The sequence below is a fragment of the Rissa tridactyla genome, chromosome 6 (assembly GCF_028500815.1).
Source record: "Rissa tridactyla isolate bRisTri1 chromosome 6, bRisTri1.patW.cur.20221130, whole genome shotgun sequence".
NCBI classification, from domain to species: Eukaryota; Metazoa; Chordata; class Aves; order Charadriiformes; family Laridae; genus Rissa; species Rissa tridactyla.
Genome location: NC_071471.1, coordinates 21,376,664 through 21,401,201, shown reverse-complemented (window position 1 = coordinate 21,401,201; position 24,538 = coordinate 21,376,664). Strand labels below are relative to the sequence as shown.

Sequence of the window (24,538 nt, the reverse complement as noted above, 5' to 3'; positions counted from 1 at the left end):
CCGCTGGGACGGAAGCGGGCTGCTGCCCCCCCGAAAGCCCCGACTGGCAGCAGCTGGGGGGGGAAGTGGGGCTCTGCTCCCCGGCCCAGCTGCCGCGGGGGGCTGCTGGGGACCAGCCTGGTCACAGCTCTGCGCTCCTCCCAAAGTGAGCTCCATCAGCCGCATCCTACGGAGCAAGTTTGGGAAAGGCGAGGAAGAGGAGGCCGAGCTGGAAAGGAAGGAGGTGGAGGAAGGTGACAAGAAGGCCAAGCACAGCATTGACGGCATCCTCAGCGAAAGAGGTAAAGTCCCGTTTCCCCCTGTTCTCCGTGGAGCCCTGGGACCGGCTGGTGCCAGCCCGGGGTGCTGGTGGGTATCGCTCTCCCCCTTCCCTCCCCTTCCTCCGGGAGGTCGTCCTGGGGCCAGTGCAGCGGGAGGCATAGGGCGAGGAGCTAGCCCCGACGGGGTGGTTGCCACATCCCGTCCCGTTCCCCCACTGGTATGACCCTGCGGTGTGTGGGAATGGCGCAGAGGTGGGGGCAAAGAAGGGGGCTGCCACAGATTTGGCTTTTAATAGCAGGGATGGGGGCCAGGGAGCAGGGAGGTCTGGAGCCGACCATGGAGCCCCTGGCACGGCTGCGCAGGGGCTGCTTTGCCAGCCCACGCCGAGCAAAAGGCTGCAGCTGCACAGAAGGGGCAGTTGCAGCCAAAGGCTGCGGAGCCTCAAGTCTCTGCCGCCCTGGGCAGGGCAGGGCAGGGAGACGCATGTTTTGGGTCTTCTCTTAAAACTGCTGGGAAAAGCTTGTGCTGGTGGCTTGCCAGGGACTGCGGGGAGGTTGCAACCCGAAGAAGGCGCAGGCGAAGGGGTGCTCCGAGGGCAGCCGCTGCCCCCGCTGCGGTTGTGCCCGGGTCCCCGTCTGGGCCGGGGCGGAGGGGCAGGCAAGGGCCCGGCTGGGCCGCCTGTGCGTGGAAGTGGCTGCCCAGCACATGCAGAGGCACTGGTGAAGGCGAGACAAAAGTACCAAATGAGCTGGTCAAACATTTGTACAACTTTTCCAGCTTTTACAAAGAAGGCCTTCTATACACAATCTACACTTGGAGATGAACTTGGAAAACAAAGAGGGGGGAGTCCATTGAAACTCACACTTTGGCTTTGCACAGACAAAGCTTCAGCTAGCAGCAGCTTGATGTGAACAAAAGAAGGCAACCTTTTTATAATTCAAGGAGAAAAGAAGAGAAAACAGCCCCACAAAAGGCTGAGAAAAGACATTATGGGCTTGCAATGAGGGATGAATTATTCAATGAGCCCCTAATAGCTGATGCTCCACGCAGTTTTATGGACTCTCTCCACCATGGAAAAAGTAGCTGTTTTTACCTAGAAAATGTTTCTAGCATTTCTAGACATTTAGAGATGCTGAGCGCCATTCACGAAGGACAACTGAAACCTGTTCTTTACAAGTAGAATAACTCCTTGATGTGTAGGAACAAACCCTAAAACCCTCCCCAAACTTTTAGTTTTCAAGTCTATTACTAAACCTTTCAGGGAAGCCTCATCTTCTGTGTGTCTGTGTTTGCATGGGTGCATGTAGTACAAACATGCAGAAGGTGCTACCAAAGTAATAGATTAAGGCGAGAAGGCACGGTTTGATTTGCCCCTGTACGATGGGTCACAGAGTTTCGCCCAGAACCTCCTGCAAGAGAGAATTGTTCTGAGGGATGTGCACCACGGGAAAAATAGCTAAACTCGGTGCCCTAGTTGTTTTAAAATATCTAGCTTTTCTGCCTTCCTGAATTTCTCAACAGAGATTAAAAACAGAAGATAGGAAGCCTTGATAATATCCCTGCTTTATGGAACAAAATTAATTAATAGAGACAGCAAGAGAAAAGATATTATTAACAATATAACCCACCCCTCTTTGAAATACTCCTCCTGTTCTTTGACTCTCTGCTCTTTAAAGCGGGGCTCCCGATCTGCTGTAAATCGGTGTCTGGGTGCGTGGCTGCTGCCCTCCAGCCCGGGGCAGCCCCGAGACTCCCACAGGAAAAGCAGCGGGGCTGTCGGTCCCACGCTGCAAACGGGGGCTGGCTGGTGCCCCCCGGCACGGCCCTACGAGGAGGCTGCGTTCTGCCCTCCGACGTAACCCTCTCCACTCTCTGCAGACGTGAGTGTCCCATTTTGCCTCTTCCAAGTTCAGTCAATAGCAAAATTCCCCCTGACTAAATGGGGTAGCGCAGCCCCATCCTGTCCTTGCGCACGCAGGTTTTTGCTGGATGGACGTGGCCGGGCGGTTCTGTGCAAACGACAGCTTGATAATCCCGTCTGCTCGGTGTCGGTGCCGGGGAAGGTTTGGCAGTTGGAGGGAGAGCGTGCTCTTCCCCGTAGCAACGCCTGCTCCCCCTCGCCGGCTAGCAAAGCTGTCACTTAATCTTATTACCGGAGTGGCTGGGATGCTGCAGTGTGAGAGCGCTGCTGCTCAAGGAAGGATTTGTTGCTATATATGTGCCTTACATATGGTATAGTGTGATATTATAGGGACAACACAAGAAAAAAATGACCATAAAATAAGTCCACCGCTGTCCACTGGCCAACAAAAAGGGTTCTGCTTCAACTCCCCTTGCCAGCAGACGAGCTTCCATTTCACCCCGTCTATAAAAATCATCAGGTCAGATCCTGCTCTGTTACTGAAGTAACTGGCAGCGCTCCTGAGGATTTTGATGCCGCAGGATCGTGTTTGCCCGCGCCCACCAGCCCGGCCGCGAAGCCCGGTGTGGCAGAGGGTGCCCGCTGGCAGGGCGTCTCGCATGCCCTCCCCGGCGCTCTGTTTGCTCGCAGTGTGTCCGAAGGTTTAAAACAGCAAAACCCTGGCATGGCAGCTCACTGCCGAGGGCTCTCCGTGGGAGTGCTCTGCGTTACAGAGTGAAAAAAGTGCAGTGTTTTGGAGCCTTTTATAGTTTGAGTTTTTGTTGGTTTTTTTTTATAGCTCTGGTCTCAGGGGCTCAAGGTATCCCAGTAGCAGGACCGTGGGTGTGGAAGGCTTTTGGTTAGGTCAGAAAGCAAGTCCTGGGGCTGAACATGGAGCAGGGAATCGCTCTCCTGCTCGGGAGCACGTATCTAGGCTGGATGGATACTTGCTGACGTTGCCTGAAATTCCCTCCAACTGTGGGCATTTGGGTGGCTCAGGGAGAGGCATTTTTTCCGAGGGCAAGGATAATGATTGTTGTAATTTTAAGGGTAGCTAATTCAAGATTTGGGATTTGGGGAGTACTTACAGCAGAGTGGGATTAGAGAGAAGAGAAACATGATATTTTTGAAAAATGGGCGACAGAAACAGTATAGCGTGTGCCTTGGGATTTCTCCCATCGCACATATAAGCATAGGTAAACTTTTGTATGCCCCTCTGTGATTCTGTTTCAGCCTCTGTTCACGGACACTTAAACCTGATTCTCTTGATGGCGTTTACAGATGCCACATGTGCAGCCCGCTTTGCTGTGTCTCAGCATTTCTCTGTGTCACCCTCTACCCTGATTTTGGATATATATTTAAAGAAAACCTCAATTGTCACAATGCCTATCAGGAAGCTTATAATTCTATAATAGCATATCTGTGTTTCTGCATGCATGATATATTTTTCTTAAAGGCATAAGCCATAAATAAAGAACATGAAAGAGAAACTTTTGTGCCTTTATATGGCACGTCGGGGCATATTTTTAGCGTAACCGCTACAGAAGAGGGAGTCGCTTGTACCTTTAGCTGGAGCTACACGGGGCAGGGTTTGCTGGCTAATCTGATAACTCCCCCCTTCATAAGATAGCTGTTGTTTTCTGCCAGAAACCGGGGGCTTTCAGCGCTCAAACGATGGGGCGTAGAGCTGGTCCTGGGGCCGCTGCGAGCGGGCGGCGCTGGCTGGGGCTGGGGGCCGGGACCCCCCCGTCTGCCCTCAAAGGGGGCCTCTGTTCCCGGCCGGCGGAATTGGCCCCCGGGCCCTGTCCTGGCGGATCCTCCCCCAGTCATGCGCACCCGTCCAAAAAGGGCCCTACTCATCCCAAGCCTCTACCCTTGGCTGTACTGAGAGCAATTCAGGCTACAGCAGACTAAATTGCCTCCTTTATTTCCTTCTTACTTTCATCTTGGACCAAACCCTTCCCCCCTCTCCCTCCCCTTCCTCTTTTCTTTTTTTTTTTTTCTTTTTTTTTTTTTTTGCTTTCTGTGTGCCTGAGGCTCACATTAATACAATTTCGGCACCACCCCTATTTTTGTGTGTGTATGTGGGGAGTTTGAAGGGGGGGGGCGGGAGGAATAAAAAAGGACCTTAGCACAAAAGCCCTGCTCAGCAGCTAGAAAGTTCAAGCTGGTGCTGCTTGTCTAGCTGTGTGATGCTTTTCCTGTTTGCGAGTTTTGGGAAACATTTTTGCTTTGTACTGTAATGGAATTAAGAGGACAGATGCTGACTGTAAATGGGACACGCGACTACCAGCCCCTAGCTTAAATATTTAGATGCAATGTTACAATTACTGACTTGATGCACAGGCTTTGAAGTGGTGGCACATGATCTAAAGGGTAGCTGGGGCTAGACGGGCTTGCAGATGTTTTGATTAGGGTTGGTCAGTATCACGCAGCCAGTTATTTTTAGGTTGTTAAACTAATAAAGGCAGTTTATTAAGGGACAGGATTAACGTGCAGGCACCAGATATCAGTTGGAGTCATCCCATTCATTTCTGCCTCGTAGACCGTCGGGTTAGCGGCCGGAGCATGGGACGAGGCAGATGCCGAATTAGATTTTTGGTTGTGATTTTCTGATGCAGGGTTTGTCGTGATTTTGCTCCAGCGTCCCGTCCCAGGGCGGGAGGACTTACTCGTGTGAAATACTGCTGTGTCTTATGGCTGGGAAGCACAGTATGTTCCCTCGCTCAATGCTCCCGGTCAAGATTCACTTACCGAACGAAACGTGATGTCTGTGGCTGCAGACGATTATCATCTCGAGCCTGGAATTTCATACAGTACTTTACATATTTGGTAACTAGCAGGTCTAAGAAATCAACTCGTGTAACTTGAACAGAATTTCAGTTCTGAGGCTCTCAGAGCTGACAAGAAAATAGTGCTTAATTAAGAAAAAACTCCCTAGCGACTCCAGGATTTGGCTCAAGGCAGACAGTGCTAACAAGTATTTTCTGTCTGTCTCTTTCCCTTCCTTTCCTCATATCTCAATAGTGCGTGAGTCCAGTCCTGGATAGAAAAGCCGGGTGCCACACAAGCGCAAACCGAAGCAGGGGATGAAGTCTCTTTTACCTGGGCTTTGTCTCTCCTGCCTGCCCTGTTGTCGCCGTGGGGCTCTGGGCCAGGCTCCCTCTTCCAAATCATTATGCTGAGCGAAAAATAATAACTGATGCCCTCAGCGATCAATAACTTGCCAACAAGCGAGAGCATGGTGTCCCACCGTGCTGAGCATTTTCAGAAAGGTGCTGTATGTTTGTGTTTTGAGTGGCTTCAGAGACAGGAGAGCTGGGGGGCTCCGAGGAGAGTGCTAATTAGCAGACTCACTGCACACTAATCGCCTTCCGTAAGCGCTAGTAATACTTCCAGCTGTGGGAAGAAAGGGTGTTACTCAGTCTAGCAGCGGCTCTCTGAAGTAATATATAGACACATCATATCCCTTTCTTGAAATCGTGATTTCCTTAATGGGTTTGCATTATTTTGCCATCTTATGAAAACTTTCTCCAATTTAAAAAGGGTCTGTGCCTATTCAAACAGAACTGCTGTGGGCATCCTTTCCAGTTCTTCTAATTGCATATATTTAGAACAAAGGCAAATGTTATTTTAGCAAATATCAGGATGGCTTCACACTCAGCAGTTGATTAACTGGAATTTGTACTCAAGTTTTCATCTTATTTTGTTGCTCTGAAAATATTAATAATCCATTAGATTTACAGTGTTATTTTGGAAAGGCTGAGGCAAGAAATCGGCTTCAACGTGGCTAGGACTTACTCCGAAAATGTGATTTTTATCTTTGGCTTTCTGGATTCTCCTACCATTGCAAAATCCTTGACGTCAGTAGGAATTTGCCATGGGTGGGGATCAGGCTTTTCTTGAAACCAGCTCTGTAACGTGCTGAGCAACTGGAGCTCTGGGGGAAATCCTCAGGTTTAGGTTTACTGGATCGGGTATCAGACCTCCAGTTCTGCAAAGGCTATCGTATGTGGGTAACGGCGAGGAGTCCCAGTCAAAGGGCCTATTCATGTATGCAAAGTTACTCACGTGGGTCGGGGCAGGCAGGAATGGGGCCTGAATTTGTTCTATTCTGTTAATAGAAAGTACCCACTCAACACGAGTGTGGCTCTAATCCCGAGTGAAAGTCTGGGGCAAAACTCTCATCGAGGGCAAGGACCTCTCCCTCTGTGTTTACACAAAGGTGGCAATGTTATCAGCAGACAGAGATTTTAAGTTAGATAAAAAAAAAATAATTAGAAATTAATGCTGAAAGTAAAAGTTGATGCTGATGAAATCCTTAAAACGGATTATTTTCCGGGTCTGATTTCGAATAGTAATTCTCTGTTGTATCAGTCAAAGGCGGTGCTTTTATCTAACACTTACTCAGGGAAGGTTTAGTTTGGTATTAGGTTTACTTATTGATAAGGGTTGGAACAGGGTTTAGAAGAGGGAAGCCAATAAAGTTGATAGTGATAAATTATCACGAGTCCCCCGGGCTGTGTAATAAAACTGCATTGGGAAATGAAGCAGAACTACAAAGTGCTCTCTGGTTAATTTAAGAAGAAATTGAGTGAAACGCAAAGCAATAAATCAGAGCAAGCCAGTCAATGTGAATTTCTCCATGTAAATGTCACTTTAAATCCTATGGAACAAACACATGTGGCTAAAGAAAGACTAAAATATATAAATAAAAATGCAGGATATTTCCAAGTGTTCCCCAAGCGCTGAGCTCTCTGGCTAATAAAAATGATGTACAGTAACATAATTCACCGCAAGACCTTGTTTAGCGGGGTGTGAGCACCGCGTTTTACTTTACTTGCCCTGGAGTACTGCTGCCCCATGCTGTTAAACTAATTCAGTTTAAATCACCCTGCCTAGAAAAAAAAAGTGAAGCGTAATGAAATTAAAACTCACTGAGGACACATTAGAGTTAAAGTGTGTCATGCGCCGAGATTATTTAGTTAGTGGAGTTTGATGTGACTGTCGACAGGTCATTTATTTATCCTAGTAAATAAAGATTCACGAACTATTAAGAACGTGCATATATAACTAGTAAGACAGTAAAAGGCAATTAAGCAGTCAGTTTAATGTCTTATCTTGCTGGTTGCCCTACAGTTGTTTTACAACTAGGAATTAAAATTTGAAAAGGAAGTTTTCAGTGTCCCTGGCCAAATATTGATTAAGTAGTTGTTTGCTGATGCCATTGTGGCACATAAAAAGGCCAGTAGTTCTGCCCCTTGTTGTTCATCTTCCATTGTCGCTGATTCTTAACCTCGGAGATCAAAGGAGGATCATTTCAGTTTATCTGTCTTGGAAAATCCTTCTTTGCTCCTAAACCCGTATGGATTAATGACCAAATTGTCTTTAATGAGATGTGAAATTTGAATGGAATCCTTATTTTGCATGGTCTGTTGCATGTATGCACTGTACGCTCTTACAGTTTTGTGAGGGATTTTTGTTTAGCATTATTGGATTTGTTTTGTTTGAATCGGTTTTTAGTATGCAATGCACTGCAATTTTACTGTTACAACAGGTAAAATATGTGGTATTTCACTGAATTTTAATGAAACTAATTTTATTGCATGTAACCTTTCTGATGAGTGTAGCCTAAAGAAAAAAGAAGTTGGTTTTTTTTGTACCAAATCACCTAAGAGATAAATGGTCCAGGGCTGCCACTAAAAGAAAGGGAGTTTGAGAAGCCAGCCAGTTCTCCGGGTTGGGCTCCCAGTATAAAGGGGACACAAACGAGCCTGCAGCATTTCTTTGTGCGTTTTCTTCAGTTTTGATTTTCTAGACCTAGCTTTGATTGGCGAGTGTAGCTGTACTGCCCTGCCTCAAAAAAGTGGGGAAAGTCGGATGGGCCAGGCTGTGCTGAACAGCAAGCAGGAATCCTTGAGAAAAATCGGTTCCTTCTTGCATTACGGGAAGCCGTACTTAGTTCAGAGGTAGTAAAATATATTCCATCACATCCTCGGTAGAAGAGGCTGTGCAATCTGCAGGTGTTATGTTGGCTTGTAATTACGATACGGAGTTTCATCTGAATTGTAGCGTCTGTGAGCGTTAGAGCCAGGTCCTGCTGCTTCCACTGCTGCAGCTGGACACGAAAATGCAGCTTTACAAGGAGGAGTAAGAAGCCTGGTAAAGCTGGAGAGCCTTTTCTGGTGTCACGTTGATTTTTACGTGGGTGAGCCTCCTCTGCTGTGGTGACAAACAGCAGAGGGCTATGCCAGAATTTTTTTAATCAGCATTTTCTCACTCGCTTTCTTAAATACATGCTGTTTTCGTTTTGTCTGGTTATCTCTGAATAAAATATCAGTCCGTGCACACTTCACAAGTGCTCAGCTACTTTAGGAGATATTTTGCCCCAGAGTAACAGCTAAAATTTTTTGCAAGCATTTTAGGTGCAAATTTCCTTAAAGTCCATGAACTCAGGTTGTTCGTTTCCATGGAGAGCTGCAGTGAGGACACTGATATACATTCTACCTTTAGATTTTTATTTTTTGTTTTAATGGATATTTGCCTGGATGTAGACTTTCTGCCAAACACGACCAATGTTTATATCATGGGCAAGTCCATATAAGGACCTGTCTTAAGGATTTTTGTATTTATGATGTGGCTCGTGTTGGATGGCTGATCCAAAACTGACTATGTAGTAATTTCTTTATCAGATATAATGTCACATAGATCTCTGTGGTTTGAATCGTACGAGGAATAAACTGTCTGCAGCTGACATGTCTGCAAGCAGACAGCTTATTCAGCCCCTGTCAAATCTTGTTCACCTTATTTAAATGAGTAGGACTGTTCATGCCAATATAATCAGAATCTGTTCCATACACCAGCCCAGGAAAGCAGTAACAACTTCAGTTCTCCTGGCTAAATTGCTCTCTCCTTTGTTAAAAATGTAGCCAGTGTATAACCCATACACCCCCTGCGAGGCAGTAGCACCAACATGCTCAGAGTAACCAAACTGTACTTAAAACTGCTTTCCATCTCTGCATCTTTAACTGGCTCAGGGAAAAGTAGAGATGGATGCAGACAGGTTTTATAGAAACAAGGGGTAGTGGGGAAAGCTCCCACAGAAAATCCTTTTTTACCGAAGATGATGTGGCAGGGCTTCCCTCTCACTTGTGGTGGTTTGATCAGGTGTGAAGTGCTGAGGAGCTGGAGCAAGAACCGGGGGAAAGAGTGGCCGGATGAGGACTCTGACACCTACCCGCCCCCTCCAGTCAGGCTCCGTGATGAGAAAAAACCTGCCCAGAACTAGCTGGAAGTCAGCTTCGCACTGGTTTCATGAGCAACAAAATACATTGTTTTCAGAAAGGAGGCGTTTTGACAGAAAAAGGAGAAGTGACAAATGTTTAGCTTAAAGCAATGTGAAAATGGAAGGTGAAATACACTATTTTCCCATTTTCACAATGAAATCCTGCAAAGTATGGAATTTGCCAAAAAAGCCCCAAGGAAAACCTCAGGAAATCCATTTACCGAGGTATAAATCAAGATTAACTCCGCTGCAGCTGGTGGGCTGACGCTAGGGTGTGAGCAAACGCTGAATTAGATCATCAGTATTTACACGCAAGAAGGGATAGTTTCAAATAACTACATCCTGCAAATTTAACTCACCCACTTCTGATAGTTTCACCAAATCCAGAAAAGTTATCCAACTAAGGACTGTTTCCACAAGGAGTGATGTTTCAAACCTTCATGGTGCAGTATTTTGGAGGGAGGGAGGTCTACAATTTCTTTCTGTACATTTTTCTTTAGATTTTGAATACATGCGGTGCAGAGGAAGGCACGGTATGCTCTAACCTCTCTTGCTGCCTATGGTAGCTATTATGTGTACGGTATGTACTGTGTACTCTGCCGCCTTCTGTGGAACTGCAAATTAGTAGAAGAAAAACATTGAGGAATCTATTTAGAAGATCGTACAATTGATGTTGCAGTTAGGAAAAAGCCCTGTGGGTTCATCCCTGGTTTAGTGCAGTTGATTGGACCTGCTCCCTTTTAAATCAACAGGATCATGCAAAAATGCACAAAATATTTGGCAGCTGTACAGAAAAATCACACAAACGCCTGTTGCTTTAGCACCCACGATTTGTTTTCCACCAAATGCAGCGGTACCTTTTGAAAAGCCCTTAAAACTAATTGCTTGTCCACCTTTTCTGGACATCAGCGAGACCGGCATGAACTGCGGGTGGTGTGCGCCGGGGCAGGTGATTTGGAGCAGCCTGAGCTGAGCTGATGCCCAGTGGGGACTCAAGCACCGAAAAGTATTGCAGGCTGTCGCGGGATGCTCACTTCTCCTGGCGAAAATGCAAAATGGCTGCATATAGCAGACATTTTGTTTGTCTTTTTATTATTTCCTTCTCCTGCGCTTAAAAAGTTTCTTGAAACCAAGTTGCACTGTCGTTTACATCTGAGCAATCCCAGTGCAGGTTGCTTAGGGTTGAATTTGGCCCTGTATATGAAAGTTTAATTATGTTTCAGATTTGAGGGAACTCATTCGCTTTCTCAGATTTAGTAAGACTTTATAGCGCTAAACAGCTATTTTTGTTGATAAATAAGAGATCTGACATGGCAAGTAAAGCCTAGTTAAAATAAAATGTTACAAGCAGAGCAAATTAAAACGAGATGTTTTAGGGAACTGCACTTAAAAATTTTTCTAACATATGATTTAGCAAAAAAAGGCAAAGGAAACGTCTGGCCCTCTGCTGTGAGAAGCTCTGTAACCAATCTGCTCCCTCAGTCCCCGCAGGACGGCAGGCAGAGCGCTGCTTGCTCCGTTTGATTTCTGGTTCCTCCCTAGGTGAAGGGTATTGCTCTGTCCTCCCCAAAAGGCATTCCTCCCCTCAGCCTCTCCTCCTGATCAACACGGCAAATTGGGAAAGAAATCAGGAGCTCTTAATTCGAACAGTCGTCAAACCCTACACAATGACAGGCATAAAGAGGTTTTTTGTCCGAACTCTTAGAGGTCATTTGGCTAAGGAAGGACATAAAACAAGCCAGCATTCAACGTTACTGTACTTCTCCTGAGCTGGCAGTCGAAAAGATGGAGTGATGATTGATGACATAAGTATTTCTCTTAATCTGACATCAGGAACAGACTTGTCAGCCTTGGAAGAGTAAATCAGAGACAGAAATTTAGAGTGGGTATTAAAAGAATCCTAAATACATCTAGTATCTGAATCCAGATGATGGTAATTATAAATGAGAAATAAAACAAACAGCCCAGAAAAGTCCTATAAGGGGGAAAGAAAGATCCTCCAGGTGATCAGAGAGTGGAGTAGGGACTCAGCTGTTTCCAGTCTTGGGCATTATAATGCAGAAATCACTCTCTTAAATAAATAGGCCACCTAGCACTTATTTTTTGGCCACTGGCTAGCAGTGGGAGGGCATGCAGAATGATGGGTTTCCCAGGGCAGCAAAGGAGGAAACTCCTTTGGATGCACTTTGTTTTCTTGTGATGTTACCCTTCCTGTTTTAGCCCGAGGGGTTTGGAGGAGTGGCCCTGCCCTTGGGGTGCCTTGGACTTGTTCTGCTGGGTTGGATCCTTTGGTTAAAAGACCCATTGTGCTTCTCTGAGCCTGAGTTCACCACAGCAAGGAGAGCCCTGCAGGGACGCAGGGCTGGCTGCAGTACCTCTAAGTTCAAGGGTGGCTCCCAGCTCAGCTGGGAGCCGCTGCTGCCCTGTTTCCAGCCTGGGGACCTCCTTGCACTGCCCTTTTCTCCTGGAAGACCTTGCTCTGCCTCTGCCCTTCTCTTCCAGGAAGCTTGTAAGTGCTTTTCTTTTTCTTTTTTTAAATATGAAGTTTAAAGCTTGCACAGGACCGTTGTGTTCTCTCGGTGGAGATGTTGCGGTCACAGTTGTGCTTGGTAGGTGGTGCTTTGCACTTGGTGGCATTCAGCTCTTTGAGTAGATGCCTGAGGTCCCAGAGATTTGGGCTAAATGGCTTCCCCCCGCTTGCACAGCTGGTGCTGGTTTGCTGCTGGAGTTCCCACAGCTGCGGGAGAGGGGCTGCCAAAGGCATCTTTCCATGGGCTCTAACAGTCTCCTGCCTGGGATGTGGCGAGTGTGGTTCTGCATCTTTGGAGTGGGACAAGGGAGCTTTTCTTATACCCTCTCTAAGTAGGAAAGAGTGATCTTGGTGACTAATGTGTTTTATAAGTAAGTGATACCCCTAAATATAAATGAACAAGAAAAAATTGGTCATAGCAAAAAGTAGTGCTGGAAGAGTTGGGTTTGGTTTGGAAGAGAACTGGTTTGAGTTGTTATAATCTGCCCGGCGTTTCTCAGTGTTGCCTCTGCCCAGCTGAGGTGGGACCACTGTTTCTCTCTCCCCGGTTACTGGTTGCTGCTTGGTCATAATCCCCCACAGCAGGAAGAAGGTGTTGTTTCTTGCTTTCTACACTCTCCTTAACTTTTATTATTTTCTTTCCTTCTGTTACTGTGGGCCCTGGCAGTGTGTGCAGTGGAGAAGGGGCTGGAGTGTGGGAGATCTGGCTACGTCAGTTGCTCCTGTTTGGCTAAATCTTCTTCTTGTATCTTTGTGCAGTTTTTTTTTTTCCTTAGAAATGAGATCAATGATATTTTCCTCTCTCAATGGTGTTTCCTAGTGTCTGGGATCCAGAAATCAAAAGCGTTATATAGGATCAGCTGCCACAGTTCCTCTGTTGAAACTGCACATCTAGGTGAAACGATGGTTTAGAGCAACTGAGGTGGGGGAACACTGGGTTGTTTGTGGAGGGGCTGGAGGGCGCCCTCTGGACCAGTGACCTGTGGTGTGGAGCACTGCTTACCTGAGCAGAGTAACGCTGCGGCCCCTGGCTCGGGGCAGCAGGTGATGCCTTTTGATGAAGTAGATCAAGACTCAGTGTTTTTATTTCTGATGCTTTTATTACTATTGTTTACAGCAAAAGCAGACCAATAACTAGTATGGTCTGGGATTAAGTTCACCAATTCAGAGGTGCTGCCTCAATTTACGCTGAGGCTCTGAGCCACAGCGTGTTTACTGCAGTGCAGCCATTAATGATACATACTTTTTGCTGGTTTTGCTGGGTTTCCCATGAATAGTCTGAAGTTTTCTCAAATACGGGGTGTGGAAAATCTATTCAATAATATATGCAAATAATCTTTGTTTCTAAGCAAATGTTTGATGCTTGAAATTTATGTGGTTGTGACTGGGCACGCTGGTCTCGCACTGTTTTCTCTTCTAGAACTGGGTGTTGCTGTTGCATTCGCTAAGAACGTACCATAACTCCTGGAGAGCTGCTTAAGACGTTTTCTTTCTTTTTAAATTGGATTATTTTTTTTTACTAATGTGCTTGTTAAAATAGAAATACGAACTGGGCAGAAAAAGGAGACAAATCCTGCTTTAAACATTCTTTTGTTGTATATTGGTATTATTTATAATTTAAAACTGTAGCTTTCAAAATCTTTATGCAACAGAATGCATTTCTCAGTGGTGGCATTTTGTGTTACGCAGACTGATTATAGATGAACTGGTTTGGTTTGTTTTAAAACTTTTTTTAAATAAAATCTGTACTTGCTTTAATAAACATTTTCCTCACTAGAGAGAAACAGTCTAGTGAGTTGGACATAAAGCTATGAGCCAAAAAACTGAGGAGCCATTTCCAGTTGATGGACTGGCTTGAACTTGTCAACAGGTCTTAAAAAAGAAAAGAAAAGATTTTAGATGTGCAACTGCAGTACAACTTGCAGCAAGGCAAGATTTGATTTCCAGAGTTGCCAATACAAATAGTTCTTACTGATTTCTAGAGCTTCAAGGAAAATGGCATTGTTACAGTCAGTTTTTTAAACAGTAAAATTGTGGGGTTTGTTTTGTGGTGTGGCTTTTCTTTTTTTTTTTTTTTTTAACACCACTAATTCTTCTAATTAATAGTGTCAAGCATGTGAGATTTCTCATAAACCTCAAAAAAGCCTATTCAATTTAATGGCAAGACTTGCATTGTCCTTAATGAAATTTGTTCAGATCTTCCACTAATAGGGCTTTTTTTGTTTTCTAGATTTCTTTTATTTTTTTGTTGTTGTTTCCCTCTCCTTTCCTTGAGGGGGAAAAAAAAGAAGTTTTTGGTTGTTTTTTTTTTTTTTTAAGAAATGGGGGAATTCTAGCATTCCTGGGCATGAGAGGAGAATACTGATTAGAATCAGGCAGAGAGCAAGCAGGTGCTGAGCATGTTCGTTGCTTAACCCCCTGCCCTGCTCCTGCTTCCCTGCCCTGACCCAGCGCACAGCCCCTGCCAATAGCAGCCAGTTGCCAGATGTTGGAGATGTTTGCAGGGACGGCGATTATTCACCAGGTCTCATCTAAAACCAGGGAGTTCCTACAATGGTTGTATTTCATGTTTAAAGCTGGGCTGGATAAGCCACTGGAGACTCCGCTGGGGAAAAATACTGTATTTCTGAGGAGAAGAACTGGCTGTTCTGCTGTGAGCTGCTGTGTAGCTGTGGTATCCGTTTGCAAAAACTAATACGAAAAACTAACAAGCAGACTAGATTGCCTGAGGGGGGGAAAGCTGCCTATTTTTTTTATGAACAAAAAAGATTTTTATGGCTTAGAAACAGTACACCCTAAAGAGAGGTGTGTTTAAAAGTTTGACTCGAAAGCTTTTGTCTGGAGAATAATACGCTTGGTGTAAAGAGCGGCACAATGGAAGTCTTTTCTTCTAGTTATGTATGGGCGAGCATCAGTCAGCCAAGGAAGAACTTCAAAGGCCAAAGTAAAAACTTGCTGGGCTCTTTCTTTCCTGACAGGTTTTTCCCGAGGTAAGATGGGGAGAGCTGTTTGTGCTGGGAACTGGTGCTCTCCTCCTGTAGCAGAGGCAGCAATTGATCATATGCAAACCCCGCTACCTAGCCTGAACCACCTCTGTCTCCAGTTGATGTGCCTTTTTGGAAGCTACTGAAGTATCCCATCTCGTGAGTCTTTCATTGCTTATGCATAAAAAGATCTCAGAAATTCCACTTCTGCCTTGCTGGGAAGGCACCGTGCCAGATCGAAGGGGAAGCTCTTTTCTAAATGTGTTCCTAGGGAAGATGATCTATTTCTCTGCCTCCAGAAAATACTCATTATTCACACACTGTAGACTGCCTTTAAGGTGGGGAAAATAGCCCCAGTGTGTTTTAATGTAAGTAGTCCAAGGATATAACTGCTGTGCATTAAATCAGCCACTGAACTTCGTGTCTGTCATGTAAATAACATCCAGAGAAAGGTCTTACGTGACCTTGTAGAATCACTTCATTTTGTGAATTTTGAAAGCTTTTTTTTACCTGGGAATTTGTTTACCTGATGTTAAAAGCAGCAGTCATTTACCTAGGTTAAAAATGTAATTTAGTGTTACCTGTAAGGCTGTGTTCTGGAGGCAGGCAAAAAAAAAAAAAAAAAAACCAAACGTGCCGCTGCTTTAGCGGACTGTGTGGTCACATCAGTCTTTGTTAAAGGCAGAGGCACAACAGAGGAACGAGAGGATGTCTGACGGAGCAAGCAGCTCTCCTGTGTTCCCAAGAGCACAAAGCGGAGTGGTCCATACCACGAGCCTAAAATACAGTAGAACTATGCTGACTCTCCTGCTGGTGTGTGTGAGGCCATTTGCTTTCTGGGGAGTGGGGCAGGGAAAGACAATCACCTTTCAGCACAAAAGATATAACCGCAGCACTAATTAATTAACTAATACTCGAGAAATGCTTGTGCAGGCAAGAGAGCAACCCTTCTGCCAGCCCACACTCACAGGGTGGTAGGTGAGCATCAGCGAGCGTGGCTTGTGCCACCGCAGAGCTGGTCATCAAGCAAAGCTGTGGGAGGAGAGCACCAGGTCACCTTCCTCATGAAGCACGTAGCAATTTGTCTGAACATCAGAGAAGGCTCAGGCAGGCTGTTCTCATAGAGTATGTTTGGTGTTAGTCTGTATTTGGGCTTTAGTGCTGTGAGAGGAGACTGGTGGTGGCTATTGGGTGTTCTTGCTCTGCATTCCTGTCCTGATCATCTAGCTGGCCAGATCTACAGCCTGAGTCCCTTTCCATGACAGCCCTCACCCAGTTAGCTGCGCTTTCAGTGGGGAAGAGGAACTAATAATTATGAACGAGCTCGTGATAATGTGTTTCAGTAACTCTGTTCCATGTGGTGTTTGAGTTGGTGGCTTCAAGAATGGAAAACAGGACTTCGGGATGACCCGGAAGATCTCTTTGCATGTTCTGTCTTTTGTATCAAGCCAAATCATACATGCTTAGGCATCCTGGGCTTCGGTCAGACCGTTTGAAGGAAACAGTTTCTGTGAGGTTTAGGTTGAAAATAAATTGTTTGCCCACAACAGCAGCAGTTGCAGTGATATTTGGTAGGAATGCACTGCATGATTTATCTAGACAGGGGCTACAGAGTGCTTTGAAGCCATCAGTGGAAGGTTAATGAGAAAAGCTGGCTTAGTGTTGATTGGCTTAGATTTGCTATAGAAGGGTTCGCACACCTGTGGAAGAAAACTTCTAAGGAAAACTGCATTGATGATTTTGGGTGAGTTCAGCTTCATGGCTGAGAAAGGCTCAGTCAGCAAAGCGAAGGGGTGTTTGCGTTCACCAGGGAGCACAGAGCAGAGATGCGTGCAGTTGTCCAGAACAGTCAATTGAACGGATGCTATTTTATAATAGATTTCAAATGTGCGATGCTGCAACCTATTCATGTTTTCTCTTTTGGTGTAGCGCAATGCCATCTCTCTGAAAATCAGGTCTGTGAACAACCAATTACTATTGATTTCATCTTCCATTTTGGGAAAAGGATGAAAGAATAAATAGGAATTAGACCTAAAAATGGGACAGCAGCAGGCTTGGCTTTGGTAGACCGTTGTTAGTGGGGTTTTAGTCTTTCGAAAGTAAAGGAAAGAGGAGCATTTTTGATTCTGGTTTTGTTGTGGGCTGATGGCCGTAGACTGTTAGTGGGAATTGGATAATAGTCCTTGTTTTGTATCAGCTGTACAGAGCTTAAAACATATCTGGGAAATGAGAGAATTTGGTTCCCACTTGCATGGAACATTTTTAGACTCTTGCAATTTGAATATAACATTTTTGACCATGATCGTGTGTCTGTATTCTCATCTCCAAAGTACTTATTTATTTTTATAAAATAATAAATAACATGTCATTTGACTCCCCTAGTGGAAAAGCACTAGATAAATTCAGGGTATTATTTTTACCCTATTCCTTCTCCTAATTTAAAGCACTGGCAATTTGCCAGAGATTGAGATAGGGGAAAGTTGAGGACCAAGGGGGATTCTTATTTTGCTGCTGCTTTTCATCAGACCTTCATCCCTCGCAGAGTAAGTGCCACAGCCACTTACAGAATGAGTCTTTACAGGTATCAAAATAGAATAAAAGCCTGAAAATTTGTCTGACAAGTTTCTGTTACACAAATATTCAGGATGTATTTGGGCATTTATCTGTCTGTCCTTGATTGCATGGGGGAGAGAGCTGTGTAAAGAGCATCAGGTTCAGTACACTTAGATTTAGGCACCATCATCACCTTCTTCCTGTATGTTTCTGTGGTTACTGTGTATCATGTATTCAAATTTTGGTCAGAGAACAATTTTTAATCTCCTTTTATATGTTTTGATAGGTTACAAAGAGGAAACCAGCATAATTTGAGATACCGACTTAATCTAATTACTCTTGTAAAACAAGCAATAATGGACTGAGGGATTACAAATTTGTACTTCCATGTAGATGTTCCAGTAAACTGGCAGGAATTAGTGCCATGATACAGAATATGTTTTAAGACCAGATTCTGGCCCTGGCATCAAATTCGATGCCTGCTGGCATCAAATCAGAGTGGTTCCTTTGTCGAAGACCCTTGATTTCCAGCAGCGTTAACAGAGAGCTGAATCTGGCTAATCTGCCTTTATGGATAATTCTGTAGAGTTAGAACAACTGAGGACTTCTTCCTGAGCAAAGGCATGTAATACTGCCAGGTATAGGATTATCTGTGTTGTAAGGTTTAGTTATTTTTCTAATTTTCCAGTGGGGATATTAGTGGATGTTTATAGAGGATCTTTATTCTATTTAATTATATAAAACTAGTTATGGAATGAATAATGCTATGCTTTTGGGTAAATCTGAAAGATTTATGGTCACTTTTAATGCAGCTTCTGTAACAAGGTGGTCACGCACACTTTAGCCTGACGTATGTGATTATCTGATATTAGTCCCCTGAATGTATTGTTAAGAAATCTTACCAATCTTAAGCATCGAAGCTCTGTAACTTCTTGTTGGGGTGTGCGTGCCGTATTTCGCATGCACAAGCGTACAGATATCCGCAGCAGATGTGGGGAAGTGATGGAGCTGTTGGGGCAGAGCTGAGTTTGACCAGACATGGTGCTTGTGTGGCCAGGAGAAAATCACGTACTCATTACAACAGATGCAGTTGTAAGTATTTAAGGAGAGCTGTACCTGCTTTTTATTAGCAAAAGGACGTAAAAGGAAGATTTTGTGCATATTTTAAGAGAAGTTTCTTTTGCTGCTCAGAGGGCTTTTGGTCAGCACCCACTAAATCTCCAAATTATAAACAAAAAAACACAACAAACAACCCATCCCAAACCCCAAGTTTCGAACCAAACCCGATCCTATGAATATGCTCTGTGTGATGGATAATTTAGTAACCCAGGCTATATCCTCTAAGACAGTTTTCTGGCACCACTCCATGTAAGCACTGTTAACGTCCTTTGAAATACTTTGTGCTATTGTCTTTCCAAATACTATTTTGAGATTGTGCTGATCAGGAGCTCTCAGAACTGTTTTCTGCTGGGAAGATACGAGGCCTTTGAGCATGAAACTCCACCAAATCATGGCAATTACGGCAACATTTTGTTCTGAAGAAAACAAAAGGAAGGAGCAATTTAGGCTACGTGAAATCATTCATTTCAGCGTTTTACAGAACTCAATATTTTTATTTGTTAATTTATAAATGTTGTTTCTCATTTTTAAACTCTGGCCCTTAGAAAACAAAGATTAAAGGACTGATTTTTTTGTTGTTGTTGTTGCTTTTGAGACAAAGTGAGTGTACTCAAAAAGAATTTTCCCTACAGTTTTCTGCTATTGAGGCAATATTCATATTTCTGTCCTTAACCAGAAGGAAAACAAACGCTGAGATACCCAGATTCTCTGGGGACTAGAATTTCTCACTCCTAAAAGAGTCCTTTAGAGGACTGACTATGAAGGAAGTGTCAGAAGCAATATTTTCACTTTTTTTTTTTCTCCTCTCAGTCTCTAGTTTACACAAACAGTTAGTCCGTGGGATGCGGAGAAGTTGGCAGCCTCTTGTAGGATGAAGTAAAGAAGCAATTTTGGTGGTTGTTTCCTGGAGCGTTTCTGTGCACAGCAGCATCCGGCACTAGCAGGCACCGCATCAGATAGGAAGGACTTGCATTATGAGATCTGCCTTCGCTGGCTGGGTCAGTCCCTAAGAGCAAAAGTTACAGCAAATGCTAAAAGTGCTCATTTTTATTAGAGCAATATATTTTCCCCACCTGTGAAGTGTTAGTAATGAGTGAATTTAGTCTGTTGCTTAGCTTAAAAAGGCAAGTGATTTATGCAATATCTTGAAAGGTTTTTCATTTTGTTTTGCAGACTTTCTGTTCATCTAAAATCATCGCAGCTGGTCAGAGAAATGTTAGACAACATTGCAGCAGAGCAGTTAATTATAACTGAGCAATAGTTTTAAATGAAGACATGAATATTAATTCTCTTAGAGCTGCCTGACGTATAAGCTGAGTTTGATCAGGGGCTGCTTCTTTTTCTCTCTCTCCTTTTAGCATTCCTTCACTTTTTCATTCTTTTGTCCACTTGACACGCAGCTTCTCTCAAGTAGCTTTGCAGAAACTGCTGCGCGGTCCCTACACAGTCTTTCCACAGAGTAAACCGCTTCCCCAACATATAGCCCAACTTTTAATTAAAAATTTTGTCTGTGCTGTTTCAAACAGATGAAGAAATAGCTGTTGATGTAAAGGTACGAGTGGAAAGATGGCCTTTGGTGCTGACAGGGCACCTCTGGTGCTGTTGGGGATAAAGAGGTTTGTGGGGAGGAGAACAACGTAGTTTTTGCTTTGGCAAGATTTCTGGGGCTGCCAAAAGTTTTCAGTGAGGTTATATTCAGTGTCGCTGAAACTTAAACACGGGTCGAGGAAACGGTTTTGTTTATTAACTCAAGTTATGGGTGCTGTCAGTCTTCTGCAGGGGGGAAAAAAAAGGGAAAGAAAGGTGTAACTTTAAGCACACACTGATTTGTTCTTATTACATAACAAAAGTCTATTTCTTTATCATGTTATCATTCAGTTAATAAAAATTAGCTACAATAACAGCATCAACTTAGAAACCCCTCAAAGTCCAGGGGATTTTCTTTCACAATGAACATGAATACTGTTCAGAAATACAAACAGTCAAAGGATAACTTTAGGTCTGAAAGAGAAACCTGGCAAGGGTAATTGAATAAGCCTGGATCTCCTGAATATGTCATGGTGAGTGCAGTCAACATGTCATAATTAGGTTTATTGAGGGCCATTCCAACAATCTGCTTCTATTCTTCCTGCCTTATTGTCCACAGCTAGGCAAATAGCCAGGGGACAAAAGGAATCAAGTGCTGACAAAACATGAAAGAGGAAAAAGATTTAGCTGCTTTTATCAAAGAAACTGAGAAGGACTTTGTGTAAATAAAGTAAGTAACTGGCCATCCTGCATTTAGGCAATGCCGTTTTCATTAGAATTAATTCTTGACATATTGGAAGGGTTCCAAGGGAAGGATTTCTACTTCTGACAAGTTTAATTTGTAAATTAAAAACAGTTGGTTAAACATGAGCCGCCATCAACAAAACTTAACTAAAGCCATACATGGTCAAGTCCTAAGCAGGTGAAAGAGAGAATTACTTTGAAAACAAAGTATTCCCCAAAATTATGCAAATTCTTATTACTTCATAACAAATGTTTTCTATTGAGACCTTCAGCAGGATAGCTGTTTGGAAATTTTCTTTGAATCCTGTTTATTTCCCTCTTTAAGTCCCGTTAGCTTGCACAGCAGTTGCTGCTTGTTCTTTACGGTGGATCAGCAAAAGTGGCCTCAAGGCTTTGGGATCTACTGGGGGACTGAGGCGAGGGGGTGGGGGGTGAAATTGGCCTGTGCTTTGGGGGGCTCTGTGGTAGTAACTGCAGAACAGCAATTTGGGTGAGTCCCTCCTGCCTCTCCAACTCTTGAAATGATGGTGATGTTTCATTTTGATCACAATGGCAAACAGAATATTTTCTGCGATTCAGAACCGCCGTTTTGATGAGGACCAAACAAACGCTGCTGTCCCGGGCTGGGAGCTGCTAGTGGAGCAGCCTGCTCCTATTGAAGTCAACCTGAGCTTCTTGCTGGCTTAATGGGAGTAGAATTGGGCCCTCTGGGCTGAGCTGGTAGGGTAGATTACATCATAGCATGTGCTTTGGGGTCACAGCAATGGTCTTTTAAGATTAAAGAATTAACATATGGTCACACTTCCATTCTCTGGTATGACTCCTAGTTTTCCTTGAAGATGGTTGTATTGTGTGTGTGAAAACTAGGAGCCCCTATTCTGTAACTGTCTGAAGTATTTGTTTTTTGATAAGTTTGTCACTGAACGTTTCCAGACCAAAAACCCTCAAACACTTTTGTTAATTTGGATTTAAGGTTAAGCAGATGTACCATGAAGAGGATTTTTTTTTTAATAAACACATATAAATCTTCATCTTAACAACTTTGGAATGTCTGGAAATGAAATAGGAAATCTGAACTTTATAAAATAAAAAATCAATACAGAAAACTTTGGAAAATACTTCTAAAAATCTTTTGGAACTTCCAGGGACTCTGTTCTGGTTAGAGCTGGAGGCCTTGGGAAGGTGGCTATCCTGCTGCAGAGGAGCTTGAATGCTGACAGCAGAGTTAAGTTTATCTAGGTGCTTTCCCATAGATTTCAGTCTTGTTAAAAATTCAGCCTTGATTTTGAATTTTTTGTTTTCTAAGATCTGATTTGCTTTTTGGCTTCATTGTTCTTTTAAGGCTTTTTTTAAAAAAAAAAAAAAAAGTCAGATGCTGATTCATCTGTTCAACTTAACTCCAGTTTCACTGAACTTCTCTCCCAGAAACTCCCTAAGCTCTTAAAGAAGACCTAAAGATTTTGATAAAATGTCCCAGCTGAAGGTAGGGTTTGGGCAGGAGGTGAATGAGGACTTTCCCACCTGCATTAGGCTCTGCTGAAATCCCATGAAAGGTGCTCTGGTGAAGGTGATCTCCCTGCGAACTGTAAGTTGTCTGAACAATGATTTGTATTGGGAACTCTTCATTAAGTCAAGTACGGAATGGGGAATGTGTTGGTACAGTTTAAGATCAGGGTTTCAGATAGTTACTGACATGTCCAGGAGATCACTTTCAGTAGCAAAGAGCAGGTTGTATCAGGTTCGGGACTCTATTTCTGCTCATAGTACCTAGATGGTAGGGGAATACTGTTCTTCCAAGTTTTAGTTGGGTACTTACACTCAGTTTCCTGAAGATAAGATTAGGTGCTGACGACTAAGCACTAAGTTATTTTGATTCCTTTTTTTTTTTTATTATATGCATTTCATTTCTCCTTGTTTTGTTTAGGAACAATAATAATTACATAAACCCACTATCTGTATTGAATTACTTTGTTTAGCATTTACTAGTGAAGTTGCAGATAACAGAAAAAGCTGGATAATCAGAGTTCGAAGCCTGGTGGTTAAGCTATTCAGGTGACAACTGTGACCAGAAATAATGTTGGAAAAATGACAAAAAGTAGAGAACAGTTGAATCCAGTTATCACAAAAGAGTCTTGTGTTATTTGTCACAAAACTTCCAGGAAAATGTTGTCCTGGATCACACGTGCCCCAGGCAGTAGTGGATGGACAGCTAACTAATTACAGGGGAGTAGTGATGGTTGTGTCCATGCCCCTGTCAGGTGTGAAGTGACTCGCATCTACGGATGGTGCTGTTTTGCTTTATATCAGTAAAGAATTTATGTAATACAAACCATCAAGAGATCCATTTGCTTATGTTTTAAATTTTATGGTGGTTCTTGATAATTCAATAATAATAATCACAATAATAAGAGTTCCCATGCTTCACAAAATATAACGATTTAACTATTTTTATGGTATTTAATATGTAAGATGGCTTGACTAATATTTTTCTGGTTTGCCCATCAATTAGACTACTCTAGAACAGTTATTACTGTAACACTAAATAAGTTTCATGCACTGATAGAAGCTGGAGTGACAGAATAGACAAAATAAGGAGTTAATTTAACAGGGGAATTGATTTATTTTCCTGTTTTAATGTTTTGCATGTTTTTAAATATATAAGGATAAAGCAATGTTGCCAAAAGAGAAATAATCTAACCTACTAGTTTGATTTTTATTAGGTTGATTCTTAGCATGTTCCAAATGAGAAATGTAGCTATCCTTGTTGGAGATCTGTACTGGAACTCCGGATCTAGCTTTGCATGTGCCACTTATACAGCATACTCAGGGATTAAAACTAGGACACTCTGCTGTATTTCTAGACTGCATGCTAATTAATAAGAACACTTTGTATCAAAGAAGAAGAGTACAAATTGCGAACACCATTGGTACTACTGGTAAAGAGAGGGTAGTCCATGTGTTTGGTCATTATACTGGTAATGTCTTAACTGTGGTAATTAGTGTGTGGGTAGATGTGCTTGACTTGCATTAGTTTTGACCTGACATAGGTCAAATGTAGGGTCTCGGCTCCTGTAATGATAATATAGTGTCTATCTCATGGCTGTGAATGGTTGTGAGATTCTTCCTGCTGGTGAAGTTGGGGCTGTGCCAGCTTTGGGGCCCTGATGGCTGTGTCTGAGTCTCATCTTTTCCTTGAGGAGCTAACAACCTGGTGGTGCCTGGCTTGACCTGCCCCCAGTTTTTCTGTGAGGTGGTGGCATGAAGGAGGCCGCTTTGGTCTGTGGTTTGGTGCCGTGGACAGGCAGCCAGTCCCTCTGCATTGGAGCAAGCGCTTGGGAAAGGCTTTGCCATCTCAAGCCCTGAGCTTGTGCCATGTGTTGTTGGTCTTCCACTTGAGGCGTTGTCCCCGCAGCATTGCTCTTAAGCACACCACATGTGCATATGTGGAAAATGTTCTTATTACAGAAGTGGAGGTGGCATATAAGTAACTATTTCTAAATGTAGTGTGATGTGGTTTCACTTCTGATAGTCTACCAAGGCTGGCGTTGCTGAGAAGTCGGCTGCACTGTGGTTTTTAGAAGAAGAATTCAAATGTCTTTCACTACCAGCTAATAGTATAATCTAGCCCAATGTAC

General features: G+C 43.6%; 1 protein-coding gene across 5 annotated transcripts in view; it reads left to right on the top strand.

Annotated features, from left to right (window-relative positions):
* PAX3 (paired box 3) overlaps nt 1-24,538 on the top strand; it is a 79,875-nt gene that overhangs the window by 3,307 nt on the left and 52,030 nt on the right. For 3 of the 5 annotated variants that reach the window (XM_054205951.1, XM_054205952.1, XM_054205950.1), the window contains exon 4: nt 147-281. In XM_054205951.1, coding sequence (XP_054061926.1) covers nt 147-281 — 135 coding nt within the window. Of the gene's footprint in view, nt 1-146; nt 282-2,214; nt 2,224-15,311; nt 15,321-24,538 lie in introns of all 5 variants that reach the window. The other 2 variants (XM_054205953.1, XM_054205949.1) reach the window with 2 other exon arrangements.